A 20274-nucleotide genomic window follows, 5' to 3' on the forward strand; every position below is an offset into this window, starting at 1 on the left:
TCTGTTTCTTCTGTTTCCACCTCTTCCCTCTCTCCACCAGCTATCTCCCTCTCCGTCTTCACTCTCTCCGTCACTTCTTCTCTGTCTCATCTCTCAGTAATGACCTGATCTGATTGGATTTGGTCACAGATTCTTTCCGTGGCTAATGGCCGTGACCGTTGCTAGGCAGTTGGTGCCAAAACAGTGACAAACATGGCTGTTGCGCCTGGCCGTTCGGACGATGGAGACAGATCGCTTGTTTGCCCTTGTGGGTCTTCTTTGCTTACACGTTCATTGAGCCCCATTAGGACAGTGACAGGCCTGTTGAGACTGGCCTCCATGATGGATCAGACAGTTACTATGAATTTATTCATCTATCACACACAGTGCCAGTACATTAGAAATACATTTTAGGATGATAAGTACAGGTTCTGCATAATCTCCAGGGAGATATGTGACATATAAATGACATTTAGCGTCAGACTCGGTTAATTATCATGTCATTTGAATGTGATCTTGGCTCCTCTGCTGAGAATACATATTATTATAATTCTAATGTATATGTGGGAGAAAGTACAGCCAATATACAGGGATTTATAGTTAAATTTTCTGTGTAACACATCTTTTATTTCCCCTCTGTGTAATGATAATCAGATGAAGCAGTAGAAAATGAATGTTGCTGCACACTTGTGAAACTAGGTTGCTTGATTGGTGATTTAATTTGTGTGTTTCCTACTAAAAAATCTTCTTTTTGGTTGTAAAAACTTGTTTGTAAATGGGTAAAATATATGTAGATTTAGCAAAGTTCAAGTCGGGATATTGCCAATTTGTCAAAAAATTCCGCTATATTTCCACCTGTGTCTTATTTTCATAGTTGTAGCCACTCTTACCAGGAAATATGTGCTATAGTAACTTAGCATTTGTCACCTCTGTTGTACCAATTCAGGAATCTGAACAGTACAAGCCTCCTAGTGTCCAGCACAGCAGCGATGATCAAAGTTGTAAGTTAATTTGATGTAGTGTAATTTGACCAGGTGAGATTTCTTTTTGTTCATATCGAGTCTCTTTGCAGCAGTTTTTTTTTTTTTTTTTTCTTGCAGTCATACAGCATGTACTCTCACTAAATGTATGCACAAGTAAACAAACTTGAGAGTGCAGATGAATGAGCAGCTAGTTCAGTAAGCCTCATGCTTTTAGCTATAGCGGCTAATGCAGAGGGCTACCTTTGGGTTACTTTAATCATTCAAAGACAAATGTCTGAAACTGTTCGTGTAAAATGAAAGTTTTGTTTGGAAAGGTTTAAGAGGCACTTGGAGCTGTTTGGCTTAATGCTGTTTGGCCAGAACCATGTTTCCCAAATCACTACAATGGTATGAATGGTAAAGTTAGCATGAACCACAGTCAGAATTTTAGGTTGAAAAATACCAGAATTTTATTGTAAGTTTCTGGTGATTTTTGCCATTAAAAACAGATGTTTGTTTTTTTTTTTACATAAAGCTTGGCTATAAATCAGTGATTACATGGTTCCATAGTTAACATTTTGAAAAGTTCAGGACAAGACACTGACAGTTTGTCAAGTAGCAACCCAAACTATTTTGTCCTGCAGGAAAGGTGTGCTGCACTCTGCTCCAGCCTCAGACTTGTTTTAGCCAACAGGTGAACAGACACAAGGACAGATGAGACAATAACTAGGCCATACTTTGATAGTTTCAGTGCTTCATTACAAACCAGACTGTCTGAGACTGTATGGACTGTGTGTGTCCTCTCTGGGGACCTAATTTCTTCAATCCCTGCTGGAGTTCAATATGGAAGGTTTAACCATGTTGCTGCAGTGGCTCAAATAGTAGTTACACTGTCTCCAGCAGTTACACTCAGGTCTATAACTGTCAGCGGTTTGAGACACACATTACCTCTCCTCAGATTTTGTTATATACCTCTCTAGGACTCTTGTTACTGTCAAAGATTCAATGAAAAATATTAAGAGACAGTTAATTTTGTTGTGCTTTTGCTTTGTCTCCAGCACTAATTCCTATCTGGCTACTTGCTTTGCTAATAATCCATGATTATTTCAGGGACGTGTGATCTTTTTGGCCTTCTGTCTTGTCTGTATCCCATCTGAGCTCATTTGGCTATTTGAAAGTTTGATGAGCCAAGGTCTTAAGCCTGTTTTACTGTTGCAGTTTTGTTAAAGCTATCCTCCGCATGAGCATCTGCAAAATGCCTAAAATGGAACATAATGACTCAAGTTGAAAACGTATTTATGGATTTGTATTCACTTCCTGGGGAGAGTGCTCTTTTGTCCTTTTCCACTTTGAAAGCAAAAGCCATTAAGGAGGACAAAAATGAGGTCTGTGCTGCTGTAGTGTTGAAACTTTAATCATTTAATTTATTTGGAATCATTATGCAGAATGAGTACTTTTACTTTTTTTTACTTTAAGTATATTTTGTACAGTATTTTTGTACTGAATTAGGACTTTTACTTGCAATGGAGTATTTTTACATTGTTGTATTGGTGCTTTTACTTAATTACAGGAGATGAATACATTTTCCATCCCTAAGTACATGCTATAAACCAAGCAGTACTTTTATATTATTACTTATTATTATTTATGTTTACAAAATCTGCAGCTGTATTTCATGACTGTCATGTCTGTACTTAGTCGAGGCTGATTTTTTCTCTTCTTGGTCTTTGTTTCTAAAATGGTTTCCCAGGCCTCTGTAGTTTCTCTGAGCTCCGTTCTGTTGACAGGCTCCAGCTGGCTTCCATGACTGATCAAAACATCCTCCCAGTTTCTGTCACCATCATTAAACGAGAAACCGATTGGTTGAAAATACACCCCGTGTTGGATCAAACTCCTTCCTCCCACCTACTTTCACTAGACTCTATTAGCTGGACAGCTGTTTTTATGTTCTTGTTTGTGTTGTTGCTGCACACAGCTCCACACTTTCTCATTTTCCTTCCTTTTGTCATTTTATTTTTTTTATTTTTTATTTTTTGTCAAGTGCTGAGGTTTGGCAGACGTTTGGTGTGCCGCAGGTCTGGATGATTGTGTCCTGCTGTCTGGCTGTCTAGTTAACTCTATGTTCTGTTGCCAGTGCAGCTCCTCTCTCAACAGGAGATGTTGAAACGTTTTTCTCTAGGGAACAGAGTACAGTATATTTGGAAATCAACTGAGTTTTTAAAAGTATGAAACTAAGGAGGCATCTGGAGAAATTGTTTGATAAAGCCTTCCCTTAAATGAGGAATTTTAGCCTTTAAATACAGAATCTTTGCCTCAAAAAGCTCATGCAATAAACTCACATTACTAAAGCTAGACCGATGAAGAATAATTGAAAAAACAAACTCAACACTTATGCTGCGTTTCTTCCATTATCATAAATGCAGCTACAGAGAATGCCATGTAGGCAGGCTGGTTGACTGTGGTAAAATCTAAAGAACCAAACATAATTGCAGGGGGTTAAAAGTTTCGTAGCTGAAAATGAAAATGAGCAGGAAGGCGGAGCAAAGATGCTCTGGATGACAAAATTAGGGCTTTAGTAGGAGATTGTTGTTATTATTGCTGTATCTACAAATTTTCGAAATTAATTATTAATTATTTAAATCATCACGGTTTCTCAGATGTCAATTTGGCATGGCATTTGTTTTTATTGTGCTCACTTTTAAAAAAATGAAAGAAGTAAGAAACACAACAACACTCAAAAAAGATGGCAGGAACAAGGTAATTTCATGGCGAAATAAAATCCATATATATTGTAAAGAAGTTGATAGAAATTAAATTGGCGCATCCAAACATACAACATACTGTATGACAACTATATGAATGCTGAGCTTTCCTGTTTATCTGAAATCTAAACCACATTTGCTGCACTGTTTTGTAGTTGTACCCACTGTGTGTCAGGGGCGCTGTCCAGAGTGCTGATCCTGGAGCTGTCCTAGGTACTCAGCATCTGTCAGTCAGCAGGTTATTCTGGTAGAAATGACTGTCTTTTTACCTCACTATCACCACACGTCCTGTTGCATTTTTCACTAAGAAACCACCTGGGGTCATAGTCACAAAATATCTTACCTCACTACTTCCAGTCCTCCTAAATGGTACTGCTAAGAGTTTCTTTGAAGAACTTTTCACATAGCAGCTAGGAGATAATGACTTAAATGACTTATGTCTGTGGGTGAATTTGGAAATAAAATCAAAACAAAGGAACGCAAGAAACAAATTCATATCAGATAGGATAGAGTTTAGATATTGCGCAAGCTGTGTGACAGTGTCAGATGAGTTGCCTTGATGTTTAGCAATCTGACTGTCAGACAATCAGTTGCATTTCTGGCCTGTCAGAAATTTTGGTTGTCTGCACTTTGAGCAGTTCCTGTTTCATTTCCCACACAGTTGCTGTCAAAAGATCCACTTTAAACTGTAGTGATCTTGTTTTAATATTACTGGAGTTATACTTTACATGTGGCTGCTATAATTCTGAACAAACATGTGCTGCGATATAAAACTGAACAGACACAGCATATTGTCTCCATCTGCAGCTCCATATTTTACTTTTTCCCTCTACTTTCCACAGAATTGCAGTACTGCTGCCTTTCTTTCTTTTTGTCAGAGTTGTTGAGGTCATCTTGTTTGAATGGACATTATTGGAATTGTTACTGGGCACAAGCCCTGGGGGCTCCATGCTTAAGTTCAGTGTAAACTCCATGTTGTGGCTGGTCAATTTATCTGTTCAACGTCAGCATAAAAGTTGCAGTTTTTTGGCTGAGCAGAACCACTGATAAAACATATCGTGTAAGTTAACACAATGTACTGTGACTGATAAAACTGATAAAACTGTTTCCCAGATTTACTGTAGTTGTTTTTATGTGGCCAATTTTAGTTGGCACCTGCCTTCTAGGTTAATTTGCTAATGCTTGTTTTTCTTTCTGTCTTTTTCTCTTTATTGTAACACATATTACATAATCTTCCCAGCTTGTTAATAAGAGGGAGTCATACTGTTATTGAAGCCACTTCCACAGTGTTGAAGTCGCCCCAAAGCTTTTGAAGTGACTGCTCTGTGATTAAAAACATGAAAGGCAGGCAGGGCTGAGACATGTCGCTCCACATGAACTCAGCTGATATTCTGTGAGATGTATAAAGCCCATTTTGAAAAACTACTTTTTGATCAAGACAAGGGTTGATTCTAAATGAATTAGTAAGTGTGTTGCGGTTTGTGGTGTAACCTGTTGTCCCCCAAATGCTGCCACACAGACAGTGACTGCTATTTAATAGCCAGACAGTAGTGGTGGTATTGCATACTATATTCCCAGGAGGTATGCAGAATGTGTTCTTGCAGTTTTTCTCTGTCATCTGTTCTTTGTTCAGTCAGCACAGACAACATGTTGTTGTGTGTCATGTGACCACATCCTCTTATTATATGATTATGTCAGATGGAGTCCTGACACCTCTGCTCCCACTGAGTTGAAACATAGTATATCTAAAAGCTGTTTCCCAGTTTGGCAAACTGACTGTCTGCTGTCACACAGATATTCGTCTAGCCCTGCCTCTAGTCAAGGAAACCTGTTTGAGACAGATCCTCCATCTTCTTTTCTGTCTTTCACTCTGTGTCCTCCAGGTTTTTGTCCTTCTCTTTCTCTTAACCATCCTTAGCTCTCTGTCTTTAAATCCCTCTCTGTGTCCTTTCTGTTTTTATTTGTCCCTCCAGCTGTGTTCTTTTCCAATCATTTCCTGTCCTCTCTCTTCCTTTTTGTTCCACTACAATATGCTTTCTCTATTCTCGATCTGGAATTTCATTTCATCCTTTCCTCCATTCTTCCTCACCTCTCTCAAACCAAGACTAAGTTATTAATGTAGGAGTCTGGAGTTAATGATATGCATGTGGCTGTGTGCATGTGTGCATGATACAAGCATATCTGTGTGTGTCCATGCATAACTTTCTGTGTGTGTGTGCGTGTGTGTGTGTGTGTGTGAGAGTGACGCTGCCGCAGGTTTCAGTAGCAGAACAACGGTTAAAATGGACTATTGATTGTGCCTGTCTCTCCTTCAGTCTCTGACTGCTTCCTTCCCTCACCACTGAGTCTCACACACTCACTCACTTTGCCTGACAGCGCATACACATGTGATGTGTACATATGCAAATTTGCACACATCCTCACAAACACACACAAAGCACGTGGTCATGTACAGTGGATATTCATTGTCATGGTTACAATAATAAACACATGGTTAAAGTTGGGGAATGGTCATGGATTAAAGAAACACAATAAATGAACAGCAGCCTCCTTAACTGGCTACTTTGCTTTCCATAAGCAAAATGGAAAGCAAAGTAGCTAACAGAAACACACATAAAGGCACTAATCCTACTTAAAATCATATATAGTTATGGAGAGGTAGAGCGGGTCGCTGTATGAATATGTGTGTGAATGAGTGAATGTCAGCTGTAGTGTAAATTGCTTTAAGTGGTCGACATCAGTAGAAAAGTGATATGTAAGTGCAGTCCATTTACTATAGTGTATTTGCGTCTTTACTACATAAATCCATCTGTAGGTCGTCCCTTTAATCTCTGTACCATTAATGTATGAACAATACAGTCACAGCCACTTCCACCAATAATGTAGAGCACCCTGTATGTAGCCTGTTAGGTGACACCCATGGCAAATAAAAGTCCACAGAGAACTCTCTGCACCAGTTGCAGCTGCTCATTAACTTTATTGCTTTGAGTGCATTTTAATAACTGAAGGCGACTCAGATAAGTGTGTCAACATTTTTATCTCTCATCTGGATTATGGTGGCTGTATGGTAACAAGACAATGTTTAGAGAGACCTATAAGAAGAAAATCAACCTTAAAATACAAAAATGGGATATTTAAAAAAGTGATGGGTGAAAAGAAGATGAATGATGAATAGAAGAGTCAGAGTGGAGGTAGATTTCTGGATCAGGGCCCTAAAGAGATATCAGACACACAACATACACACACACACACACACACACACACACACACACACACACATACACATACACACTCAGAAAGTGCATGTCGTGTGTCCAATGAATATATGTAAAATACATTCATTGGACATACGCGTGCACCCAGACAAGCACTGCACTCCCAGAGGCAGCAATGCAGAAAGAAACAAATCAAGATAGGGCATCATGGGAAAACACACACACGTATACACTGATGTGGATGGATTACTTGCTTTAGATGAGATTGTTTGCTACATGCTTCTATTTCATTCATGCTTCACTGCTTGGTCTGCCATTATCTCACACTGATATATGTGTGTGAATGTGTGTGTGTGTGTGAGAGAGGGACTGCATGGTTTTGTGTTTGTGTGTACACCTGCGTGTGTGTCCAGCGACTCGCTTGGTGCACCGCTCAACATGGGACCTTTTAATTAAAGGAGAAGTTTCATTATCAGCTCCATTAGTCAATGCCTGGCCGGTGTCAACAGTCTCAGACACGCACACGTATACACACACACTGACGGAGTACTGTTAGCTCGGCTGGTATAATATTTAACCTGATGTTCAGTTTCAGGATGAGAGTGTAATTTATTATCCGTAGTAATGGGAAGTGACCCCATTTCCAGTCAAATGAAAGAGGCGGGGGAGAGGTGTTATTATAAGTCATCATGTCGTCATTTCCATTATAATGCATGTCACAGGCCACATTATATTGTTCTGTTATAGATAAAAAAAAACAAAAAACATGTACAGATGTACAGTGGAGAATAATGCCCCTGCCATATGGTTATTCCTGGAACACTTTGTATTGATTTTTTGGAGACAGTCCCTCCTTCAATATCTATATCTCAGTGAATCTGCTCCCTCTATTACATACCATTTTAAGAAGAATCAAATGTTTCAGCTTTCTTTTTCAAATAAAGGTCTTATTATTAACGCAACAAAAGTTTGTCACTGAAACTTTTTGATTTTGTTTGAAAGATTACTTGATCAGCAACCTTGGGCTTTTGAAAGTAGTGCTGTTTTTTTGTTCCTGAGAAGGTTGACATTTCAGCTCAAGGATCATGATGGTGGACTCTGAGAAAGCTTGTATTTCCAGAGGAAGTAAATAATTTTCCCACTGATGGCTGAAAAATGTCCAGAAATATCAGAATGTATTTATATGTATATAGAGTTTGCCTGTGTGGGTTCTCTCCAGTTTCACCCCACAGTCTAAAGACATGCAGGTTAATTCCTCTAAATTGCCTGTAGCTGTGAATGTGAGTGTGAATGGTTATTTGTCTATATGTCAGCCCTCTGATAGACTGGTGATCTGTCTAGGGTGTGCCCCACCTCTTGCCCAGTGCCAGCTGGGATAAGCTCCTGCGACCACTTAACAATAAGCGGTATAGATAATGGATGGATGGTTGGGCAACAAGATCTTTCACTCCACCCACCCACATACAAGCAGTGATGCTGGTAATCAGAGCCAGTCAGTTATCCTGGCATTGTACAATGTCTTTTCAGCAGCAAAGTAAATGATGTTTAGGGAATTTTTTCATAAGTTTTACAATATAAATCTTGGGGAAAAAAAATACAGAGGTCCAGACTTCACTTGGGGGTGGGCATAATCTGGGTGCATGATATTAGACTCTTTCTGTTGTTAACCTCAAAATACAGTCCTTGGTTTTAATATTGAATCCCCATATACTTCTATTATTAAAGGAATAGTTTTAAATTGTTTATGCATTATTATAATTTAGCATTTTACTTTAGTATGTGTGCGTGTGAATGTATGCCAATGTGCAAGTGCAACGTGCAAGTACAAGTTGAAGCTGAAGGAAATGTCATAACTGATGGGTTTCCTTTATAACATGATGCTTTGACCTTTATTTGAGTTTTGACTGGACATACCTAGCCTTACAAATTTAACAAATGGAAATTTCCCAATACAACCAGTTAACTGCTGTTGGCCACTGCTCAGCTCTGCTGGAGCAGCTGGAGGTATTTTGTATTGCTTGTGATTAGCTTTTCTGTGACAGAAAGTTTCTTGTACAAATACTGAACACTTGAAAGCCTCAAACTTTCATGAATGATTGATAGAACAAGATGAAAACACAGTCAGGAATTCAGAAGCTATCCCAAATTTCTGGGTCACTGAGTCACTTTCTCAGACAGCATCCACTAAATCTCCTCCATACAAAATAGATTTTATTTTCAGTTTACAACAGCATTTGGCTTGGTTGATGGCTAGCAAATGGCAAAAAAGCTCAACAATGACTGGGATCAGACTAATGATTTTTAAATCATTGTTCCGTGAGAGCAGCAAGTGGAAATTGTGCAGACTCGCTCCAGTTTGTCATGTGATGGCCACGGCAGGGAAGGCCTGTAAGTGGCACGTTGATTGATACGATGAGGATGCAATTAACCGTGAGCAAGATTAGTGGAGCCTCTTATCATGCTAAGCACCACTTGCAGTCCTCTGTATGTGTATGTGTGTGAGAGAGAGCGAGAGATTGAAGCCTGTGTTCAGATATCCAAGAGGACACAGTTCAACATGTTTAGATTGTCAACCAGTCAGTCAGAGAGATGGAGCCTGGTATGTAGTGCTGTTTATCAAAGTGTGTGTGCGCTTTTCATGTTCTTTTTGAACTGCTGCCTCACATCTGACATGACCTGGACTGTACTCTCAAATTGCCTCATCTAAGCACAAACACACACACATACACACTGTATGTTCAGTTCCCTTTTCCTGACTGTTTGTGTGTTTTTTTCCTCTGTTAGATGAAAGAGAAGACGTTCAGAAGAAGACTTTCACAAAATGGGTAAACTCACAGTTGGCTAAGGTAAGACAGCTTCCTGCTTCCTCTCCATTATCGACCAAATTTGCTATATCCTCTATTTCCTTGTCTACACTGCCAGAGTCTCTAAATGGACTCTGCCTCTTACTCATGATCACTCTCTGTGATCACTTTCTCACATCCCTGTCTAGTATTATATATAATGTATGTACTGTAGAGAGATAGAAGTAAGAAAGCCTCATTCAGAATCACAGTGACATTTGTAAAGGGAGACAACACAAACACTCTCTGTATCACCAGCAATCTTTCACTCTGCATTTCTCCCATTCATCTTTCTGATAAATAAAGCCTTTCCCTAAGATTCACTCTCCATGCTGTAAGACAAATTGGCACCCTCAACAGCACTTGGTGTTAGATATTGAAACCTGTGTGAGTTTAGCTAAAGTAAACAACTACTCAATTATAAATAGAACTACAGCTCCCATGAAAAAGTACCAATGCTACAGGTATTTAAGTCATCATAACTTGGTTTTCATCTATATCCATAAAACTCACCAACTCTCACTTCTAAACTAATTTGTCTTATTTTTTGTCTGTAACCTCTGCTATCTAAATGATGCAGGGATGACATATTTTTGTGGTCAACACAAAGTTAGCATCACTCCATTTCCCTTGACAAAAAACCAATGGGATTTTTCCATTGAGTTTTGGATTATTACAGAAAATGAGCTCAGTGGTTAACAAAAGTTTATGATACTTAAATGTTTTGTTCATCAGATAATCTTCACAAATCAACACCACTGTAATGATTGTTGAAGCCAAAATACAATCTCCAGAAGTAAAAAAGATAATGTTAGGGTATACACCAACTACATCACAGTTGCATGACGTCACCGTCTCCACCACTAGGCTTCCAACTTGTAATTTAATTTAGCGCAAAATCCTTTCCTCCTAGTTAGTTAGTGATAGTTTGAAAGAGTGTGAGTATAAACACAGGGCTGTAAAGGTGGACTGGTGAGTTTTTTTTTACAACCTCTGTAGCCTCATTTAGCCACTTGTTGGCAACTGCTTTTTTAAAGATGTGAAAGTTTTAAAAATCGCAAGTGGGATATTTCCTGATATATTTTATGTCGTAATAAAACATGAAAATGTCTTGAGCTTGTGTTCAAACCACAGACCTTTTTTCAGATATTTAATCAAAAACCCATTGATTTTGGGACGAGGAAACTGGGAGTGCTATACTTACTTCTGGGTTTTAGGACTCATTCCTGCACCTCTCTATTTCAGACATGTCTAACGACGACCTCTTGACTCAGTCGTGGTCTTGTTGCCTTTGCCAAGCTGGTGACATTCAATCTGCAGTTGTTGGGATAATGATATTAGATTCTTTTACCCTTATCAGGACATACTATGTATTTTGAATGAGGTTTTGTCACTTCTGTAACAGAACCCTGACTTTAATGTGGATAACTTTCTTGAATACTCTCAAGTTTATTTAAAATGTTCTCCAATTCTAACAAGCAAATGACATAACAGAGGAGTTTACTCAGTGTGCTGAAACCCCTCTTATTAATGGCTGAGGCCTGTAACCATATTTGCTTTAAAAATGACCTCTTAATGGAAAAGTTATCATCCAAAAAAGAGATTTTATCTACCTCCTTCTCACACATGTGGGGTACTTTCCATGCACGAAGAGAGGTGAAGAAGTTACAGACCTGTTCTGTGGGAGCAGGGAAATGCACTGCACCTATCTTTCTCCTTACGCTATGTTCCTCCCTCTGTCTAAACCCTCTTACCTCCTCTGTTTTGTTTTCATATTTTTCTTGCCTCTTATTTTTAGAGGAAAATGAACAGGAGGAAAAGAGTTGTTGTCTCTTTCTTCGCTGGCAGCGTCTTCAACCTTCTTTCATCTAGGGCTGTTTTCTGTTCGTCTCTCAGAGTCACGGACCATTTTAGAGGCATTTCCTTTCACGACTGAGATTCGTACGCACACAAAGACACAAAAAGGCACAAAGGTTATTCCCACCACGTCCATTCTCTCTGGAGAGTTGGTTCAGTAAAACTAGGATAAAGAGAAACCCGAGGGCAGGACAGTGTTGCACATTTTTCAGGTTTCTGTTTTGTGGTGTTTCTACATGCTGTATTTGGGATTGTTACAGAAGATATGGATCATATTTTTCTAAAATGCACATTGTCACATCTCTTTTTATCTTTGCTGTTTGATTGGCAGGTGCACTTTGTTGTCCTGTAACTTAGTTAGTCACTCTCCCATGGGGACTGAATCACTTGTTTTAAATTTATTTGTAATTACATTCCAGTGTTTATGTGTGTGTGTGTGTGTGTGTGTTTATTTGTGGTGTGTATATCTCTCACGCGCCAACACATTGCTTCTATTCCTATTTTCAAAGTTGATTACAAGGGTGCTAGAGGTGTGCCGTTGCTATGGCGATGGAGACTTAGGTGAGTGTGTGCGCATTCAGCGTGTGTGCATGTTTCTTCTCATCTGTGTGTGTGTGTGTGTGTGAGTATAGCTATTGAAACAGAGTCTGATCTAAGCCAGATGATTAAAGACAGGGGAAGGACAGACAGGCTGGAGATCATCTTCTTTTCTCTTTTTTCTCCCCTCCTCTCTTTTCTCTCCATCCTTTCCCCTCTCATCCTCTCCTCTCTTCCTTTTCCTTTTTTTCCTCTCCTCCTCTTCTCCTTTCTTTTTCTTCCCCCACTCCTCTCCTCCCACCACCTCTCCTCCTCTTTCCTTTCCTTGTCCTCTCCTCTTCTCTCCTCTCTTTCCATCCCCTTTCTTATCTTTCCCTCTCCTCTCCTCTCCTCTCCTCTCCTCTCCTCTCCTGTCCATCCAGCCTCCCTGATCCCCTCTAACCATTACTAAGAGAGGGGAGAAGGAGGGAGACAATTTAGAGGTGGGGAATGAGGGGATGAGTGGAAAAAGAGGGAGAGAGATAGGTAGGCACAGAAGAAAGAGAGAGAGAGATTCCCTCATCCATCCAAACTCACCAAAGCATAATCAGTACCCCATCCTAGATAGATGAGTCTGTCACACACACTCACACACACACACACAGGCCTCAGGAGAGTAAAATGTAGTGAGACAGCAGATGGGAGAGAGTAAGATGGGAGAAAATGAAAGGAGAGAGGCAAGGAGACTCCGATATGAAGAATGAAGGAGGAGGCGAGGAAGCAGAAAAGGAAAATGAGTGAATAGAAAACAAAAGTTCAGATGGGGACAGGAGGCCAGAGCGAACGAGTTATGGTAGAAGATGGAAGGTTTGGTAACGACAAGCGTGAGAAATATGGGAAAAGAAAGTTGGAGCGATGGCTGGCAGTGAAGCAGCGTCGTGTCTGACTTAAGTGTGATTTGCTACTCAGCAAACCATAAAAAGAGGCTCTTCAGGAATATACGAGAATCTGTCACCAGGGCAGGAAACTGGGCTTTTTTTCTTGTTTACAAACCACAGCTGGTACTTTATTCAAGAGTATCAGCAGCTGATTCCATTCCAGTGCAGCATATTCTGCAGCCTGCCATCTGTAATTTCCTTTTTTGACACCTCCATTTTTATTAAACCTGCCTTAGATGTGTCCTACAAATGCGTTCTAACATCCCCTAGATAACAGGTTTGTGCTTATACCCCAAAGTGATATCAGTGTGTTAGTCCACTATCTTTGGGCTTAACTCTGGAGCAGAGTCAGTTTAGACGATCAAAATATGTCAACAGGCCAGCCAATCAGACTGCCATGACTCAGTATATACCAGCTCTGGACCTCGTGGAAGGTTAAAGGAGTAGTTTTACATTTGGACAGGCTGTACGCTTATTTCCTTTCCTGCTGAGAGTTAGATGAGGAAATTAGCTTAGCTTAGCTTGAAGACTGGAAACAGAGGGGTCTCAAGATATGAAAATAAGAGCTGTAGCTGAGTTTTAACTTTTCCAAGCCAAAACTGATCAGAAACCACTTTTGGAGCACCATGGGAGAAGTGAGACTGTTTAGGCCAAAGAGGATTTTTTCAGATCATCAAAACTCATTGTAATGCTGTGTTTTGATGATTTTGGCAAAGTGCTGTGGAAAATAGCAACACTACCACAAAATACAATACATGCTTTGGTTCAAAATCATGCACCTGTGGGCAGCTTTGTTTCTTTTGTTAGTCATGCAAGTATAGCTTTAATTTATGAAAACATTCCAAACAATGGTTAGATTTATTAAGCTGTTGACTTGGTATTGTCATCTTTAGTATCTGTTTGTGTTGGTTCATGCTTTTAAAATAGAACCTAGCTTACCTGAACACACAACTCAATAGGTTTGAGGTTGTGTGTTTGTTTTACTTGTGCAACAAAAGCATGAAATCAGCATGAAATCTTGTCCACTTATCGACTGATTGTCCCAAATTAAAAGAATACTAAATTTATCTATCTGAAACCAAAGTTTTGGTTCAGTGTTTTGACATTACTCCCAAATTCACTCATTCGCTCATCTCATTCATTCATCTAGATCAGATCTTTTACTTGTCAAAATTAATTCTCTGACTGGAAGAGAGCTGCTGCCTCAACTATTAAAATGTAGCTGGACCAATTAATTACAACCCTGCATTTAGAGAAAATTCAATATGCTTACAAAGCAAACTCTGTCAATTTGAATTTGGCAACCCTAAATTTACTACCTTGTAGCTTTAGATCAGAAGACAATCAACATTTTATATGGTTGTAATATGAGTGAAAGCTAAACAGGGAAATTTGGTGAAAAAGAAATTATTATCTGTGTGTGCCGGAGGCTGCTCAGTAAAAGATGTTTGTAGAATAGATTGTTGAAGATGTTGTCACACACACACACACACACACACACATGAATATTGCACTGAATGGTTTGGTCACCATCAAGAGAAAGTACAGTTCAAAGTAGGGATGAGGCACCAGAGTGGAATCAAAGTAAACTATGATAAGATTATATTTTGGGTAAACACAGTCAGATTGTCTGACCAGTGTTGAATTGTGATTTAAGTCTTGTGTAAGAAAATAAATCAGGATAAGTTCCTGTAAAACACACCTAAATCATATCCCTCTCGTCCCTCAGAGTTAGCTTTAACTTTAAATGAAAGTATTTTTCTGGGAAGCTGTCCTGATGGCCAGGCTACCTGTGCAGAAGAATGCAGACCCTCAGATGTATCCTCATGTATCCTGGGTTGATCATTTGCTCTGGTGATTCATGTCAACACTATAGCATCCACTCTGTAGAGTGATACAGGCTGCTAGCATTGCCTTGTAGCAACTTTAAATCTAAATGCTAATTTATCTTGTTAAGCAATCATGATAAGCTGATACAAATAGGTCTATAGTACAGGTGTAATGTTTTGAGTTCTCAGTGAAAGTGAATATGGTAGTAGGAACTTCATCAGATACTGGTTTATCTCAGTAAGAGGCTGCAGGCTCTGATACAGCCACCATAAAATAGTGCGCAAATTAGATAGCCTCTATCTTAATTCACATTTTTTGCCATATAATCAAGGAAAAGGGGCTATAAAGGACTTTTTTTAGCTTACCAGTGCAAGTCATATCAACTATGTTGAAAAGTCAATGGGAGCTTTTGACTTTAAGTCACTATACACTTAATTGGTAATTGGAATTGTTCCCAAAAATAAACGTCAAGTAAACTGAACTGATTATATAGTCCATACGTCACTATAAAGTTGTCCTTCTGTCATATGTCATATGATGCCACTTAAAATCACTCAGGACTGCGATAAACCATCAGTGACAGTAACTTTCAGTGTTGTTGTTATTGAGCCCAAGAACGAGTTCAGGGAATAACTGATAGAAAGATGATGCCTTATTTTTGACTTTAATCCTACATGGAATATCACATCACTCAGAGGTTAGAGTATGTGGAGGAGATTGTCTGTTCAGCATCCAGTTGTTGTGCGTATAGTGAAGCACAAATAAACAGTGACTCATTGTGATTTTACTGGTAGGTTTTGCTTCGTATGGATTTCCTCTCCTTGTTTTGCTAGCATGTTCTTATGAATAAACATAGTCCAAACATAGGGAATCCTTCAGCAATACTGTCTCATGGCAATGGGAAAAAAACAGGATCACTGTCCTACATCACAGCTTTTCTGGCATTTGTGCAAGGACAATATATATGATAATGTTATGTTTGTGTTGGACAGTGAAGCACAGGATTGTTTCTTTTTCTGATGACACAAATTTGTAGCTTCTCTTCTTTATTTTATTTATTTTTTTTTTACCAGCAACAACCTTCTAAGAAAAGATGAAAGATTAGATGAACTGTATTAATCCCATGGAGGGAAATCTGCTATTTGTTTTGATTGGCTAAAGAATAAAGAGAATACAACCACCTCAAGGTATGATACACTTTTCAGACTGGATGACAGGCTCTTTAAGCTGTGCAACAAAAGCATAAATTCTATGTGAAATCTTGTTTAGCCATAAGTAACCTAATCTGGAAACACACATATTTGGAAGCAATGAGAGCGTCTGAATCTAATTCTGATGTAAAGGACACACCGTGTTAAATGCAGCTGCTTAAAGTAATGTAAAATCTGTTTGGAAACGATAATTGGCAATATCCTTTAGTGGAAAATCACTGTGTATGTGTGTGTGTTTTTCTGCATTACTAATTCATGCACACTTGTAGCTCATAGATGGAGACTGAAATGCTCAGAGGTATGAATTAAATAGATACATTTCACAGTTTCCTGCCTGTGAAATTGCTGGTGGCATTCTGCATTGCAGATCACCTCTGGAGCTCATCCCAAATGACATCCTGTCAGAAGAAACTTTAAAGTAGTCTTTTGTTTTCTTTGTTTGTTTCTTCTTTTTAAGGTTAGAAAGCTGGTTTGTAAAGATGCATTCTGGAAAATTAGATTTACAACTGCCCTCCTTCCCCTTTGCTAGGTGATTGCTTGTTTGCAAATAGATGAATGTTGGGGCACAGTTGAAGTGTGTTGCAGTACATTTTGAATACATCTAGTTTGCCTCCAGTCCAAGCTTATGTGGACATGGCTGGATTAACCTGCCACAGTGTTCTTCATTGGATACTTAATTTGAGAAAGATAGGTCCTGCAATAGGGCCAAACACAAAAAGGTCGTTTTAAAGCATGAAAAATGCAGTGAATCTTTTGCAGGAGATTCAAACTTTCAGGTGATCGTGTCTTTCAAAAAACACAGAGGAGAAACAAGACAGGCATAGAAAGAAAGTATCTCTTAATCTCTGCTTTGATATCTGATTTTCTTTCACCAAAAGTCCAATTAACTAATTACAATATGTTTTAAAATGAATTTATGTATGTATTATTATATTAAAGTTTCAAGAATTGTTAAATGGTTGTTATAATTCCAGTAATAATAGCAATACCTACTGTATATGTGTAATGCTGTTATCAGTAACAGTAGCAATAATCTTATTCTGTCATACTAGAGATATGCTCTCATTCCCAACTTTAATGCTTTGAAATTGTTCATGGAAAACAGATTACAAGCTTGTTGTGTAATACTGTGCATGCACTTCTGCCATTCTAGGCGAAAAACAAATCTTGCCCCTCTATTTGCAACAAACCATACCAGAAACAGCACACTAGGCTAATATGCCACACATATAACACAAAAAAGCTAGTGCAGTGCTAGTGTGCTTAAAGTGTTAACAATATGCATAACACAATATGCAGGCATTTTGTGGATCCATAAACAAATAACACAGTAAACAGATCTGCATAATAACTCCAATAACCTGGTTCTAGATTCTTTACAGCAGAGCTGTGTTCCCAATAATCCAATTCCAGCTCCTCAAACGAGATAATATGACACAAATGGCTCGCCTTATACCACTTTCTTATCTGTTTAAAACACACACATGAATGTGTGCAACCACATTATGTCATCAGCAGATTTAGCAACTAATGATGAAAGAGCAAATAAAGCTTAACTGACCTTTCAGTGTGTGTACAGTGTACATGGTAGGGAGGGAGGCAGACATTGTTGAATAGTTGGCTCCTGGTTGGCCTACATTTTGCCGTCCTTGGCAAAGTATAGAGGCGCATTGTCTGAACATCAGATATTTGACCTTTCTTTAGCATCACAGACCAAACCATTTTTTTCATTAGGGAGGGAAAATAAAACTGTTTTCAATCACTAAGGAAAATTTGGAAGATAAAAAATAACAAGCTTTTATGTGACTCATAAATTCTATATAAAGTGTTCACAAACATGTATTTTTGACAAATTATTCCAGCAGATTCTTTAAAAGTTAGAAGGCCCATGTGGTCCCTTCCTCGATCCAGGGCCCAGGACAGCTGACCTAGTGTTCCCCGGTACTTCAGTAGCAGCATATCCAACAGTCCTGACCAATCAGCTGGCATATGGCATTCGTTGAACCCAGTCACCTTGATGAAATGCAAGTGTACTTCTGTATGAGATTCAGTAATATAAAACTATATATGCAGAAGTTTAATGTTGCTTTTCTTCCACCACAGCAACAACAGAAAACACTTCTCTCCCTGAAACTATAGTTGGTGGCGTTGCAGTCCAGCACAGTCTACTTTGTGTGTGTAGTCCAGTGCTAAATCTGGACTTCAGTTTTACAGGAGCAGATTCTACCAATGAATACATATGGCATCTTATTTGCTTCAGAGACCAACCAGCTCTCCTATTTTGGAATAATGAAGTTAGTTATGATGTTGTGTCAGTTAGAAATAGTTAGAAATAAAGTTTTCAGTTTACATAACATTGTAATTCTTCCCTATAATGCTAATACGATTAATCAGTTAATTGTCTTCTCCCAGGAAAAACAAGATATTGCCATTAAATATGTCACTTGTTATCTCAGTGAAATCCAGACACCTTTAGAATGTGGATAACTTATTAGCAGGCAGATTTAAATAATGCAGTTTGTATGGGCGCAACTGTTTACCCAATCACTAAAATGCAGTGTCGACTTTCTTTAACTGTCTCCTGTCCTCATGTCCCATCTTTTCATCTTTCATCTGTGTAATTTAGAGTTGAGGCGTTCAAGAGGACCTGTTAGAAAATTCAATTACAGAAGCTGACATGTTAAAACAGCCCAGCCCATTTGTTTTCATAGCTGATGGTGGGTTTGTGTCTGACATGGGAGACAGAGAGTGAACTGTTAATACAGGTTCTACCTTGTGACAAACACAGTGTTTGCTCTCAGTGTCTTCTCATTTATTTTTTGTCCAAACAGAAGGGATGAAAAGGAATATGAAAAATTAATGACAAATCAACCGATAATGTGCTCTGAAAAGATGCTAGTCCATGTCCTTTCTTTTTTAGAAACCACACCACTTGGAAGTGAGACCATTTGGTCTCAGCCCAGTTATTCAGTCTGCATCAGGGTCTGATTTACAGCTTTCTCACCAGCCCAGGTGGACCGTACTAACTGGGCAAATGCACCAGTTTGTTTCAACCAAATCAAACAATATTGCATGTAAGTCTCCTTCCAAGAAGCAAGAATTTGGATGTGATACAAGCAGTAGTTTGTGGCTGCTGCTGAGTGTGGCTGCTGCTGAGTGTGGGTGATGATTGTCAGGCCACCACAAAAAGCAGCTATACTTACTTGACCTAAGCTGTAATCTGCTGTAGCACTGATAGTCAAGTGCAGCATATCATCGCCTACAGAAGTATTGGAATAAATGGACAGTGACAGACACACACTTAGACACACTGCCACATGCAAGTGATAAAGATGTGGGGAAGAAATGGTTTTCAGTATTTGCAAAGACAAAGTGTCCTTATTATAGCTGATGATATTCTCTAATTTATAGCTAGCCTCGTCTAATTCAAACTGTAACCCAGTAACTTAAGTTTCCCCTTTCAAGGTGAGAGAAGACAGACTGTCCTTAGTTTGGAGGGTGCAGAGTGAATCATCTTTGTTTGTCTGAGGAGAGAGTCTGGTTTAGAAAAGATTGAAATACTAGCACACATAAAAAAAGGAAGAAAAAAAAAAACCAGACATGTGAGAAATGAGTCAGCAGTGTTTTGTATTCTGGTCACATGCTGGTAGAGGTCATTGTGCTCATTGCCATCACTGTTTGCTGAGGATGAAAATGTGCTTGCTGTATGTGGTTTGTTATGATCATTTCTACCCTATACACACTGTAGCACGTGGGGTATAAAATGTATATGTATGACATGGATAATATGTGTATGTGAACATGTTGTTTCACACTTACGCACAGAACAGGCTGCCTTTCATATTACCCCAAAAACTATCCACCCAACCATTATCTGTACCACTTACCCTTAAGGGTCACATGGGGCTGGAGCTAATCCCAGCTGACACTGGGTGAGCAGCAGGTAGAGACAACCAACCATCCACACTCATATTCACACCTGTAGGAAATTTAGAGTCACCAATTGACCTAAGCATGTCTTTACACTGTGGGAGGAAGCCAGAGTAAAGAACCAGAAAGAACCCACACAGGCACAGGGAGAACATGCAAGACAGACAAGCCTGGAGTTCGATCCCGGAACCCTCTTGCTGTGAGGCGACAGTGCTAACCTTCCCTCTGTCC

At 39.1% G+C, this 20274-nt stretch overlaps 1 protein-coding gene across 7 annotated transcripts in view; it reads left to right on the forward strand.

Annotated features, from left to right (window-relative positions):
- dmd (dystrophin) overlaps nt 1–20274 on the forward strand; it is a 286719-nt gene that overhangs the window by 74271 nt on the left and 192174 nt on the right. For all 7 annotated transcript variants that reach the window (XM_018671655.2, XM_051065872.1, XM_051065871.1 and 4 more), the window contains exon 2: nt 9703–9764. In XM_018671655.2, the coding sequence (XP_018527171.1) occupies nt 9703–9764 (62 nt within the window). The remainder of the gene's footprint in view (nt 1–9702; nt 9765–20274) is intronic.

The sequence above is a fragment of the Lates calcarifer genome, linkage group LG7_2 (genome assembly GCF_001640805.2).
Source record: "Lates calcarifer isolate ASB-BC8 linkage group LG7_2, TLL_Latcal_v3, whole genome shotgun sequence".
Classification (NCBI taxonomy): Eukaryota; Metazoa; Chordata; class Actinopteri; family Centropomidae; genus Lates; species Lates calcarifer.